Source organism: Falco rusticolus, chromosome 6 (genome assembly GCF_015220075.1).
Source record: "Falco rusticolus isolate bFalRus1 chromosome 6, bFalRus1.pri, whole genome shotgun sequence".
Taxonomy (NCBI): Eukaryota; Metazoa; Chordata; class Aves; order Falconiformes; family Falconidae; genus Falco; species Falco rusticolus.
In genome coordinates, this window is record NC_051192.1 from 30,928,742 (window position 1) to 30,943,656 (window position 14,915).

Sequence of the window (14,915 nt, forward strand, 5' to 3'; positions counted from 1 at the left end):
CAGGCAAGTGTGTTTTACTTCATGGATGAATGCTACTGCTCTGAAATGCTCCCAAAAGTTTTGCTTCAAGCCAGTCTCTAAACCCTGTAGGCTGAGCTAATCCCACTGTCTGAACTCTTTCAACCTTCCCAATACTCAGTGAACTTGGGCATCCCATGAGACAGCTTCAAATCACAGAGATCTATGGTGAGGTAGTGTATAAGAAACACTGTAATGTGTCTTGTAGCAGAGAACATAAAAACAGGGATAGAATAGAGATTGTGAGAAATGGAAATTAGTGCATCTACTGAGAAAATACCTTTAAGCAAAGATGAAAAGCCCTGAATAGAAGAGGCCAACAAAATACAGAAATGAGGGGAGAAAAAAAATCTTGCAAAATGAAAAGAACAAGCAATCTACAAATACGGGGGTGGGGGTGTGTTGTGTGAGTGGTAAGAGTGAGGGAGGCTGGAGAAGCAGCTTTGCTGGTGATGGGTAGAATGCACCAGACAAACCACACTTCTCCTTTTTCGTTTCAAAACATCTGTTACAAATTTGAGAATAAATTTTAATAACTTTCTAATTTTAGATTTTATTTCCATTTTATTTCTGCAGTTAGCCTGAAATGTCTAAGTAGACATCTTAAATATCTGAATGTCTACTTTTCATCTAGCCTCACGCAGGCATTGTAAAGATTACTTTTCTACTGGATTCTTTTTTTTTTTTTCCAATTTTGATGCAGATCTGATTGTATGAAAAATATTAACTGGCCACAGGACAATATGTTGTATTCATCCATTTACATACTTCGATTACTTGCAAATATTGAAGGAGACCTCCTACTTGACAATAACTATTATTTTATTAGCCATAATTTTGATCAAATACAAAGGCATTTATTAATTCTTGACAAACCAACTCTATTATTCATTTTAGGAATATGCCATCTAAACGACATTTATTGACCCAACATCATGCCTAGTGCTTTGAAATTTGGATTTAAAAAAACAACTATTAATTGGTGCACAAATATGTATTTATTTCTTAACAGAGAACAGTGATATAATAGAATATGGAAAAGAAAGCTGCTAGAATGTTTCCTCTGCTGTCCACTGACTGTTACCTAAAATCTATCCTTAAAGCAAATGGGATGCAGCACTCCTCAATAAAACCATGTTTCTTCTGAAATTAGGAATTTTAATCAACAACGTTGAAATTTTAGCTACACTGCACTGGTGTTAGAAAATATTTAGCAGCTTTCATTCTTGCTTTTCATTGATGATAAAAAGCAAGCACAGATGAAGCTGCTTCTTAGTTTCCTGCCTGAATGAAACCAGAATCTTTAAAAGCAATGATTTTCCAGAAATACAAAGAGCAGACGAAGAATGTATGTTACAAATGCATGTTTTATGACATGAAATTATTTACTTTATTAAAAAAAAAAAAGGGGGGACAGGAATATCATTCTTTTCATTGCATGTATTGGAACACCCCATTTTCTGAACCTTATCCACAAACTCAGAACAGCTGTGTATAGGGAATTTGTTTTTGATTTGTTGACTTTTCATGCACATTTTCTAAGAAAAATCACTTTGTCAGGCCCTATCAAAATACAAAAGTTTTAGGACTGTGCTACAAGATGACAATAATGCAACGAATTGCAAACAGGTTCAAGGCTTTATGAGGAAGACACTTCGGTACCCTACCAGTGAGTTCTGAAGCTGCCTTCTGTTAACTGAAAATGTGGCTGCACATACAGTCTGTCTGGAAAAATGTGGTATTTTAGGTCATGAAAATTAGATTAAGACCTTTTCCAAAAACTGGATTCTGATTTACAATATGTACAGCCTGACTTATCTTAGGTGAGTTTAATTTACCAATCAATCAGCATCCTTTTAAAGGATCTATCCACAACTGGAAATTAAAGTGCTTGTTTGCTTCATCTATGGATTCTGCACTCTGATGTTCCTCATGTCTTTCAGCAACATAGGTCTGTAGATTGCCTCCAAGCTTTCCATGTATTCTAAGTAATCACTCACTCGAAATCCATGGAGTGCTTCTTCCTGCAGAAATACACACAGAAAACATTTATTAGGTAGGAAAAAAAAGATGCACAACTTCAATTTAATGAACTCCAAGCTTCTAAAGATAGCTCATTTTGTTTTGCTTGTCACAGCCTGGGTGTTTAGAACACACACATTTTATTATCTTTCATTTAGAAATAAAGAATTGGTAATATCTGCTTCCAGACAGTTCTTTCTAATTACAGTCTTCGTAACAAATAGTTCTTTTCAGGTGGACATTGTTCATCTCATTTTTGGAGAACATGCCATATGAAGATTTTTAAGGAAAACAAAGTAAGCTATAAGAAGGCAAAGCCAGGTACTAAAATACTCCTCAAAAAAAAGACTTCTACACCAGCACATGACATGCTAGATGTTTATTAATATGGCTTTTATATCCAACTAGATTCTCAATAAAACCAGGAGAGTAACAGTAGATACTTATTTTTAAAATCAGCAATAAAGAAAGGTCTTTATGAAGTGATTAAATAAAAACATAATAAACGCTTCTGCATGACCACAATTAATTCTTACTAATTCCAAAACACAGAAGTAAAAGAAGGTGCCCTCAGGAAAAAGAAATGAACAGGCCATGTTCCTTCTCGTGGCTACCATATTAGAGGGAACGGGAGGATGCATGGCAGAGAGCAGGATCCTGAAGAACAGTGTAGATAAAATGGGTGAATTTGTTGCTGCTTTGAACTGGAACAACTTGCATGCGCACCATCTACTAAGCCGTATTACCACTGTTGGCAGCATGTGCTGCAAAAAGCTCTCTGGAGCCAGACAGTCCTTGTGGACATATGTTGTATCTGCTGGTGTACTGACTGTGCACCTTGGCTAAGCAAAATTCTCCTGAGATCATCTATTCAGGCTTGGAAGGCACTTTGGCACCTGAACAGGAATTTAAGATGGTCTTTATATTTCTTCTTCCCTACTCACAAGTGAAAGCAAAGGCACGATTTTACCTTCCAAGTCGCTCTTCATGCACTGCGAGAAAGTTAACTACAGCACAACAGAAAACTGACTCCAATAAAGAACTGCAGTAGGTATTTAACTCTTTATTTTAAGCAGTCAAATCCTATATTGATTAAATATGCACATGTATTAAAGCATTGGTCAGCAACTTAGTTGTCAGTAATATGGCCTATACTCACAGAAAATAAAGTGAGGAGTAGCTAAATTACTCATAAGAGACTGACATACTGGCCTGCATGTGCTATTACCAGTCACAAACCCTGTAGCCTCAGTTTCTCTATTTTATCCAAATGAAACCGACAAAACCAAGATAGTCAAGATGATGAGGTGGCAGTTTACAGTATTCTTACTTCACATATGGAAATAGTAAAGCTATGCATCTTTATCCTTTGATGAAGAGATTAATAAAATACCAAGCAATAAATTTAAAGTTTAGTTAATGCTGAAACTTCAAGACACCTTGAAGGGATCATGTTAGTAACCCACCTCAACCAACAGAAACACTCAGAAAAAGGAAAAAAAATTTCATGGGTAACTTGTTTCTTCTACTTCCCTCTTGGCACAGAGGAAAGGCTAATTATAGAGTAATAGAAGATGATCTTTTTCACAGGTGGTCACCTGGTTTTTATCACTAGAAGGACGTAATGAAAGGCTGAACGTTTTACATATTTTAAGTGCTAGGCATAATGTCATCTGAATTGATAGCAAAGTTTTCTCCAATTTCTTCTTCAGCATGCAAATGAAAGTATATTTATATTTTAAGAAGAAAATATTTGCTTTAAATTTAATAGCTAGCTGGAACTATTTATTAGATAATACCAACAAAGGTGTATTGCTGTCAAATCATCTTTTCATTACCGATATAAAGCATGGTAGAAACTTGAAAACAGAAAGTACTATCGGTTCTTGGAAGGAAAATAGGCAGGCGGGACTTGTTTGTACAGCAAATGACCACTGCTAGTATGAAGCTCAAGATGTGACATTGCATTAAAAAAGAAATATAAAATGAATATTCAAAGTTGTAGGTGTGTTGGGTTTTTTCTTAATTGGATTATGTTCTCAGACTAGTTTACACTTCCACTTTTAAGATCATTGCTCCACTACAGTAATCCAAATCTGTGAATATTGTGCTGAGAAATAGGCTAAAAATTGAAATTGAATGTGATTATTTCAATGAAAGGGCAGCTGACTTATGCCTTTGCAAGTATTAAATACAAGTAACCTCACAAGAAGCCCATAATATATCTGAAATCAAATTAATAGAATGACAGAATCTTTTTTTCTTTAGATTAATTAAGATTTATCAAAAGCAAGAGTACAGTTTAAATATGCTATTAACTCCTCCTTTTCCTGCAGTAGTCACTCAATGAATTGTAAATACTCTGGCAGTGCATTAACACACACAATTTCTCATTAATTTAACAGTACCGTGTCAAATCTTTGGCCTGTTTATACTGTAGGTGACAACATACAAATTTTCTCTTCTAAAATTTACATAAACTATCCCAATAATGCCATCAGGATTAAGTTGTTTTTAAGCCGCATTGACCAAGACCAGGTCAAACAAAACAATTCACCCATTAGAGAGTGTACCAAACATTTTCAAGGAAAACAACTGAGCTGACATATTCTTATTTAAGAATATGTAAGTTGGATGCAAACTAGTCTAGAAAACTATTGTTGTTAGGACAGACTAAGATGAAGATTAAAAAAAAAAGTCTTGCAAAAGACTTTTGACTGGAGAAAAAAAAAAGAGCAGATAAAAAAGCAAGAATGTCTCTGGGAACAAGGGTCAAATATTTTATCTATTCATAACTGCATTTATAGCTAAGCAGTACTCTGCAAAAAGAATCTGATAACCAAATGTAATTTATAATATGGCAAAGAATATCCAGTTTTGAGGCTGGTTGTATAGCAATTGGCACCTGTTCAAATTCACAGCTCACTGAGCTTTGTGGCACATCCCTTCAAGCTTTAGTAGGAGACCACCGCATAAACCCACCTTTCTGGAGAACGTTTAGTTTAATGACATTGAGGCCATGTAGAGAGAACTGAATCAAATGCCCTCATGACTTCATGTGGCTATTTACTTGCTTACAAATGGAACTGATCGGGACAAAATGCAGGACAACTATACCCCACTTTCCTGCCAGAAGTAAAGTGTTATTTCACTCACTTAAAAAAAAAAAAATAAAAGGTCAATGTTAGTAACAGTTTCAGAGTCAGTAACACATATTTTCAGTATAGACAGCTTTGCTTCCCTTCAGCAATTGAAAAATTAAGAAAGAAATCCTTACTTTAAGAAAAACCTGGAGATCTTGGGCTTCAGTGTGCTTCAGGATGTCTTGCTGTAGGTGTCTGAAGACAGAAACACACATATATACTTGATAATCAGGACCAAGGAAAATACATACAGCAATGTAGTGACAGATCTCACTCCAGTCCATGTAATTCCAGAAACACTGAGTTATCCATTGCAGACAAATCTAGATGAGAATGAAATTAATATATAATTAAATTGCTGCAGACATTCAGTCATAACTGATCAGATTTATCTCTTTTCTATACTACAGACCCTTTGTCCTGTAACATTACACTATTTATGAAAATAAAAGGGATAAAGTACAAAAGCCAAGAAACATAATTTTTTATATCACAGCCTATGAACACACTTCCAGAGGGTTCTGCTAACGTAACACCCTGCATCTGTATATCTTGCTTATCTGAGTATATTCCAGCAACTCCTGAGTTTGAAACATAAAGTCTAGTGAAAGCAAAGGTGATTTTTTACAAGGTTTTTTTTATGTGGCCTGAAGTGTAATGAGGGTGAAGGTGTGTTTAATGTGGATTTTCCTTTAAATTGAAGTAGTTCTTTGCCTTATAAATGAATGTTAGGCCCATCCCTAGGACATGTTTATTTAATGAAGTGGGTATGGAACACACTTAGCGAATCCTTTTTCCAGCTCTAAATCACAACGTATTAAGATGTGTACAGCACATTTCATTTAGTTCTAGGCCACAAATCTTCTGCTAATCAGTCCTCAAAGTGTTTAAAAATATGCAGCAGCAGAAGCACCAAGATTCTAATTAGATGACAGCAGCCATACTCTGGCATTAAATCTGTTTTCATGTATTTATTGATGCACACAAGCACTTAAATACATCAGAGTTGTTTTCACAGTTCAGAGCTTGTTTGTTTTTAATCCTGCAGCAGAACTGCAAAATCACATAGAAAATACAGTGGCACCCACCAGTGGCATTTCAGTAAGATGGTAAATAAATAAAAAAAAAATAATTCCCAAAGAAAAAACCTTGTCAGCAGCTTAGAACAATTAGTCTACTATTAATTGAGTACAAACAATTTAAAAAAGCACACAATGTTTTTAAAAAATTAAGTTTAAAAAACTTACATAAGAATAGTTGAAGGAGTGACTTTCCCCGTGTGTTTTTCCAGCCCAAAATAGGAAACTTATCATAAGCACCTCATTCCTATGCTGAGATAAAGTCCCTCATCTGCCAATCTTTTCTCCTCAAAGGCCAAATACCAAGCTGACTATTTTAAGCAGTATCTGTACCATACTGGCATCTGCCCCCATTAAGAAGCGTCTTAAGCTGCAAATCTTTTGGCAACAGGGAATTTTGAAGGCACAAGATGAAACATATTTTTCTTGCCTTGGAACACCAATAAACTTTCTTATTGTGGTGACAGATCCTTGCATTGGCAATCAAACTCATTATTGCATGAAGCTGTTTACATTTCATCATGACTGTAGTCTACAAGTAATGCTCTATACGTAGCATTCCAGGTTACCAAAGAATTGTAGTAAGTAGGTATAAATGGAAGCTAACATCATGGATAAATATTCTTCTTTAGTAACATCTCTTTAATATAGAATAATAGTGTGTTACCCAATTGTAATAGTTATGGTAGCTCAAACAAAATTAATTTTGCTCTAATACCACCTGAACTGCTTCCTATTATATGCCTATCCTAAACTACTCATTTCCCTCCTATGGAAAGTTTAGAAAATCATTCCAGGAAATAAGATATTCTATTTATTTTAATGATAAATCTGATGGTTTAGATGATGTAGTAGGTTTTTATCAAGTTTTTTGCCCAGATATGTAATGGAAGCTCATCAGCTGCAGTACACTGTCATTATTCTACCAAAGTCAGTTCCTTTCTGTTTTCAGGCATTCTAAGTCATTACGTATTCAGTATAGCTCTTACCCCCAGATCCATAGCCACCACTCAAGTGCAGTATAGAAAAACCACAGTAGTTCCCGAACATCCTTGATTTTGTGGATTTGAGTCAAAAAGTTGATGATACTTTGATATGCTTTCATTACTTACCTGGGACGGAGTGAAACCAGACATGTGGAACGCTGAAAAGACAAGTGGCAATTCGGCTTTCAGCAACATTTCAATGTGGTGAGCACTGCAAAAATAGACTGGATGGATGCCAGATTCCACTGTGGTAATAGGCAGGTGCATCTGATTAACAACAACAACATCATCAACAAAATTGAGGAAAAAAGATTACAGACTACAAAAAGGTGTTATTTTAAAATACCTTGCTGAGAACAATACATAAAAATACATAAGTTCACTTGTAAGTCATCCCAGCTATTTTAAGAGACAGGAAATAGAACAAACAAAAAAGCTGGCACTACCATCAGGAAAAATATGTAGTTAAACTAAAGAAAATTAAAAGTTAGAAACTGTTATTAAATATATCCTGACTATTCCTTTGCATTAGCAATCTAGCTCTTTGTTGCATGCAAGCTCTAATTGCCAAAGCAGAGATGGAGAAACTGATGTTATGTTTTAAACAAAAGAACAGAAAGAAAAAAAAGACTACTTTCTGTTGGATTTTTTTTTCTCTCCCATTTACTGGCAGATACAGTGGAACTTCTATGGTGTTTGAAGTTGGTTTCTGTGTGCATGTTCTTTTGCAGTATGTGTGGCTGGTATGAGTGAAATTCTATTTTGTGCAGCAAAAGAAACAGAGGTTTTATCAGTATGGAAAGCTCTGAACACCAGTGCATGGTTTCTAGGTAGTGGAATCCTTGGCTTAGTGCTAGGTCAAGGTACATCCTTTGGAATCTTCCTCCTTCCTGAGGTAGGCAGCATCACAATCTAATGGCTGGATAATCCCTCATTCATGTTTTGACATTTTATTTTAGTTTACATTAAGGTAGTTATACAATAGGTTAATACTGAATTTTCTCGTTGTGTTTTCAAGATATATTATGAAAAATAATTCTTTTAAGTACTGAGAATGAACATTAGCACTGCAGCAACCTGCCTGCAGTGCTGGCTAGTTATTGTATGCAAGACGACACTGAAGTTCTGAGCACTGACAGTGTTCAGCACCACTATACTCATACAATGGAGCAAAATTTCATAGTGCTGGAACAACCTCAGGGTGAGACACTGCTGTGAGCGTACAAATACAGTCACTTCTGGTGACAAGACAGACTAATTCATATTAATACAGAAGCCTGCATGCAGAAGAGGTACAGAATCTAACCCGTGCTTCTTATTCCCCAGTTTTCTCATAAAGACTACAGTTATTTCATAGTTTATGTTCAAAACGTTCAAGACAATGTGACAATGTATAAAGTCAAACTGGAAGTTTTAAATAGTTAGAATAACCTCTAATGAAAGATGGAAATGATGTTTGCTACACTACAAACTTGATCCAAAATACTAATAATTTTAAGTTGTCAAGCATTCAGTATTTGGGCAGTAATAATTTTTAAAATTTACTAAATATATTCTAGTGTATTTAGTACATTTTAAACCTGATAAGTTTTACTAAAAAATAATCAAAAGGATGGACTTGCACACTGTAATAATAAAAAGAAGGTCATTCAACATTCAACAGTATTGCAGCCTTCAACACAGAATTTAATGCCATGAATAAAGTTTATTTTACTGCGAGCTTTAAAATTCAATAACACTGCCTTTACTATCAGTCCACCTGTTATTTCACTACTTTCAAATAGCCATTTACACAAATGTCAAATCTATATTTTTTCCAGGAGACTTTTTTGGTGTCACATATTCAGTTAGAGGGCTGTAATAAAAACTTAATGCACTAAAAAAATCCACCCAAAACTGAGAGAATTAACAAAGTCTTCTTTAGAAACTTCTAGAGTTGCTTTTCAGAAAGAAACAGCTTTTCAGTTCTTACAGATACATGCAGTCTTGGCAGCCAGAGAAATGCTGAAACAAGAAGATGTGAAAATTGCTGAAGAAACTTCAGTGTCTTTTCCCCATCCCCTGACATTATGAGGAACACAGAAGATGCAAACCAGTCGTATCCAGCATAGCGCTCCTGCAAGCAGCCTGTGGAGAAGGTTAAGGAACTCAGGCAGAGATCTCTGCTTCACCGTCCTGCAGGAACTCCAGCCCTCCTCCTCCCCAGGCCCTCGCACACAGAGGCAAAAGCTGGTTTGTTGGAGGTGGGACAAGGGGAATGCAGCTGCACAGAATGCAGCTTTTTGAGGCACTGCTGCCTCTCAAACTGAATTAAGAGAAACGATTTAAGCTACATTTTTTCCAGTCCATAAGTAGTCAAGCCCAATCAACAAAAGCAAACAAAACCCAAGTAAATGCAATAAACCCTGCACCAAAACAAATGTGCTTATAGTACAAGAAAGGAAAACAGTGGAGGAAGAGAACAGGAGTTGTGAAGATTATGGGGGGGGGAAAAAACAAAGTAAAAGAAAAGCTTTAAAGCAGAGATTAAACATATTCTGACTAATATAGCTGAAGTGTATTTTAATAGTGATACGTTAAGTCCAATACCTGAAGAATATAGCAAAGCTTGTTGGAAAGGGGTATCTGTTTTTTTAAAAATAAGTTCCACAGTAGATCTAAAAGAGTCAGAAGTCAAAACATTCCTATTGATCAGATTACAGCCACACATTACATGGGCTATATCATTAACTGTTTGTATTGTTGGAGTATCACAAATACTCATTAATGCTCAAAAGTGCATTGCCGCAGACTCTATTACACACAGATAGATGCGAACCTACTCTAAAATGGTTTATTACAAAATTAATGAAACACAATATAAACAAAGTATGGGAACAAAAGGGTGAAGATTTTCTTGACTACATTGGGTGTACAGTTTAACTTAATAAAAAAGTGCTGTCTTATTTTTTGTTTTTATTTCAGTACATATTACGCATCTACACCACCATCAAAAGCCCGCAGCAAGAGGTCAAATTCCACTGCCATTTTTAGGCAATATAATTTATGCCATCAAGAAAGGATACAAAGTGAGGATATCACAGTCCTTTGCTGCTGTTTCAGAAATTTCTCACAATTCATTAACACGAAGTACAGCCCATTTTCAGCATGTTCTTTTAGCAAGTTTAGGTATTTTCCATATCTAGCACAAAAAAATTAAATCCAAAACTATGGTTAAATATTTTGGGTTTAATTCTTAAAAAGCAAGAACTCACTTTTAACAGGCCTGTGAAAGTTAAGTTGTCATGGTGTTGTTCATCACAAACACTATATTGTAGATATACACATAAACGGTTTACTAAACGCTGTTATGCTTTAACCTAGGAAGGATACTCACCAAACATCTGCTACTCAGTATTACAATTCCTCATCTAAATTCCTTTTACTTCAGTGTTAGAGACTGTGGTGGGAAGGAGCAAGTACTCTAACACACATGACTCATTTTCTTCACATACATTACTCAATTCCATCTAAGTATATTGTATGTGTAATTATTAACATTAGAGTTCAAATATTAATGCTGAAGATAACAATCTGTGGAAGTACAGGCATTAGCTTTTTCCTCATCACGGCTCCGCAAATTATAAGCCAAATAAACTGTTTAAATGGCAGATAACTAAGCCTAGCTAAACAGAACCATTTAGAGAAGTAATATGAGGAAAAAAGACACATAACTCAGGATAATGTAACTTTATGGTAAACATTACTAACAAGTTGCAATTAGCCTTTACAACAATAAAGGATAATAATTAAATTATCTTTACAGATTATATAGGTTATGCACTAATGCCTTTTACATTTTCAAAGTTAGAACTCATTTTCTTAAAGATGATTTTTAGATTTAAACAGTATAAAGCACTGAGCTGATGGATTAAGTATCATTAAAGTCATCCCATGAAAATCAAACAAATCGCAGAAATACACTAGGGAAATACTTTAATACCAGGTACCTGACTGTCATTTCAACACCAAGCTGCTGCACAGATGAAAGGCTTTCTTTCTTCACAGCAGCATCCACGGCTAAAACAAAACAAAAAATGTAATAAGGTATTACGATAAAAAATATTTTACCTGAATACTAATGTAAAGCTTCTTTCATGTATGAACACCAATTCTGAACAACTGTTTCTTATTTGAAATGAGTTTAGTAGTGTTGGCAAAGGATGTATCAAGAACCTGCATTCTTCATATACTTTTTTTTTTATTAAAATCACCTTTATAAGGAAATCTTCACTGTTAGTATGGTTATCGTTATCTTTACAGCACGATGTAAACAAACAACATCTTTTTCAGTCTCATTTCTTAGTAGAGCTTTATCCTTTCTGGACAAGGAATCAGACGAAGAAGCATTTTCTCATCTACTTTCTTCCATTCCAGTGGTCTTAAAAGTCTCCAAGCTAGAAAACCAACTTTATTAACAAAATTTCTATTTTGATACGAATCACAGAAAACTGTATAACTGATGGATTTTTAAAAATCCTGTGTTTCTATGCATTGTTCTTTAAAACAGTAATATACATTTTATTTTCTGCATTTGTTTAAATTAGAAATCCGTTAGACAAAATAATAAATTATGTATTAAAGCAATCTCTGTTGTAATATTTCCTCAAAATTTTAAATTCTAAATACAATTAAAAATAGGCATTGTTTCTCTCATGTACATATACCATCTAAGATAACTATACCTCAACAAAAAACTACAGTCCAATAACGAGTTACAAAGCTGAGGGCTTAAACCTTTAATATGCTTCTTTCAGACTGATACTTAAAAACAAAAAAGAAATTAAACAAATAAATAATTTTAAAAAACCCAAACCCTAACAACTGACTTATTTTGGTAAAAATGTAAAGAACATGGTAACAGAAATTAAAATACATTAATGTGATAAATGCAGAAATCTAAGCAGATCACACAGCAACTTGCTATGCATTTTTTCTATATCCACCTCAGACAGAGAAATCAAACTGAAAGATTCCCTGGCTACCAATTCAAGTAAACCCTCTACATTCCTGGTAAACAAACTAGGCTGTTAAAGTTAAAAAAAAAAAAAAAAAAAAAGCAGCAATCTGCTCAGGTTGACATGAGGTTGGCTGAAATTTTCAAGAAGAAAACAATACAGTGAAATTACACTTGACAATGAAGCAATACAATTCAGCAGAGGAAATACGGTAAGACAAAACCCACACTGTATTATAACTTTAATAGAGGACAATGATCTAAGTGTAGTGTCCTGAGAAATTAACTCTGTACTTTTGACAAATACATTTATACGTAAGAAAAATCAACTGGTCTTTCAGCAAAATGAATTTATTCAATAATCTGATGAGACTCAAGTAGCAAACCCACATCAGAGAGGTTTTTCTTACCCAAAAAACAGAAGTTCAAATATCTTTTGCATAGCACAGCCGCAACACAGTATTTGGAAGAATACATATAAAATCACAGGGCATTTGAGATGAACCAACCATGGAGATGAACGAAACAGTTCATATATTTTTACGGCTCCTGTTCCAAGTTACCTGTTTACTCAGGCTGCAATTACCACACTAGAGCCAACTACTTTTCAGGTTCCTGTGTGCAACTGTGAAGGCAAGAGGCGTATGTATGTCCTAGAAACCACGGGGAACTGGAATGTGTTGGTTATGACTAAAGGCTAATTCAGTCCTAACATGACCGTATTCAATGGCAGGAGAGAGGCAAGCAGTATAACACCCTCTAAGCCAGAAAGAAGCCCTGTCTCCGTTTTGAGGTGGATTCTCCTGCGGGCAGCAACGCAGGAGCTGGTATCCCAGTCCAGCAAGGGTATAATGAGGAACAGCTGTATCACAACCCACAATCTGAGCCCAGTTTCCATTCTGTAACTGTTCACAGCAAGTACTGTATGCTTATTTCCCATTAATGTTACAAGAATGCAATTGCATTGATTTTCATTGCCTTTTCTTCTCTGTTGTAGTGATTTCTTAGTCACTGAAAAGAGTTTTCTCCCTATCAGCTTTCCTTTTGATATATTGCCCAGCATTGTGAACAAAGATAAAATTAACATAGAGTTTGGAACTAAAAATAATTATATATTACATAGCACCTCATCAAGGCAAAAATTCTTGCTTTTGTACACCACTGTGTTTGATATAATCATAGCTCCATACACTAGGCAGTCAAGTTGCTGTCAATCCACAAGTCACAATGGGAACATGAAAACTGTCACTCTTTTTTCCTGGGTCAAAAGTTTTGATTTTCCATTTCATTTAGCAATTAGGAGACTGGGAAGACTATGCTTTAGAAAACTATAAAGTCATTTAGAATACACAAAGGACCACTTCCCACTGATTAAAAACTGGACCTGGAAACTTTAAATGGTTCATTAAGCTTAGAAAATTGTTATTAACAATAAGGGGAATATTGAAACACTGCATATTGCAATCCATGGATAAAAATTTGACTAGTAAGATTACAGGAGTATGTTGTGGCTGCACTGTTGTAATGATACTCATACCCCTGATTTAATACACTGAATGTAATTTTCTGTAGAACTCATTTGACAGATACTTATCAATACACCTGATATAACCGCCTTGAAATACAATGGGTTTCATAACAAAGGCATTGACAGACCAATTCTCTAAAGAATGAAACAAAGGACAGAACACCTCTCTGAATTGTGAATTGTGAATTACATAACACATGGTACAGCACTGTGGCTAATGGAATGAACAACAGGCTTTGGCAGCTTCCTTTTTATTTATCTAATTTAAAAAAAATACAGTGTTGAACAGGCATTTTACATGCCTTTCTTTAAAAATGTAAACCATTGTAAAATAGAAATTAAGTCACTTGAAGGATATTAGAATTCTCCAGGAGTTGATTTACAATTTAAAAGAAAAAAATATTCTAATAGAAAGTTGAGTTTATCTCTCATTCCAAAATGCATTTAAAATGCCACAGCAGTAACTATGGACCATTTTTAAGTGTAAATGATTTTTTTTTTTTTGCCATTTTTAGTCATGCAACTGGTCTTTATATTAGCAACCTACTGCACACACTTCAGATATGCTAATCATAAGAAATATTGGTATCCCTGCTCTAAAGTCTGCTTTTAAATCTACTATCTAACATATTCTTGTTCATTCAAAAGAGAAACTGCTTCCTTTGAAACACCAAAGACCGCAAACTATTAATTGTCAGTGATAACTTTAAACAAAGAACAGAACATTACATGTGAAAAATTGTAGAGCATTATCTTTTTCTATAACAAAGAAATGTTTTGTTTTATGACTTGGCTATCTTCCTTTTGTTTCCAACCTTTCTACCTCTACATCAATTCCAGTGTTCCACAGAGAACCAAACCAAGAGAATTAGGACCTCTGCTGCTTGAGTGGGGGGAGCAGTGAGGGTAGGGGGCAAGGCAAAAAAAGGTGGAGGGGGCTCAGTGAGCAACTTGTCCCACCTGGTTCAGTCAGCCTACATCTGGGACTCCTAGCTAAGGCATGCTTCACTGCCCTTGCCTATCTAGTCCTCATCTTTAAAGAGAAGAGATCCTGTGCATCCTGCATAGTTCCAGATGCAAATCAGGTGGATCCTGAGGACAGGCAGGGACCTTATTTATTTATTTATTTATTTATTGCAGAAC

At 35.1% G+C, this 14,915-nt stretch overlaps 1 protein-coding gene across 2 annotated transcripts in view; it reads right to left on the reverse strand.

Annotated features, from left to right (window-relative positions):
• Window positions 1-819: 819 nt before the first annotated feature.
• The window catches only part of TBC1D32 (TBC1 domain family member 32), an 84,258-nt gene continuing 70,162 nt past the window's right edge, over window positions 820-14,915 (reverse strand). For both annotated transcript variants that reach the window (XM_037392409.1, XM_037392410.1), the window contains exons 29-34: window positions 11,238-11,307; window positions 10,314-10,429; window positions 9,221-9,375; window positions 7,375-7,515; window positions 5,318-5,506; window positions 820-2,042 (exon numbers count right to left, since the gene is read on the reverse strand). In XM_037392409.1, coding sequence (XP_037248306.1) covers window positions 1,923-2,042; window positions 5,318-5,506; window positions 7,375-7,515; window positions 9,221-9,375; window positions 10,314-10,429; window positions 11,238-11,307 — 791 coding nt within the window. In that variant the 3' untranslated portion in view covers window positions 820-1,922. The remainder of the gene's footprint in view (window positions 2,043-5,317; window positions 5,507-7,374; window positions 7,516-9,220; window positions 9,376-10,313; window positions 10,430-11,237; window positions 11,308-14,915) is intronic.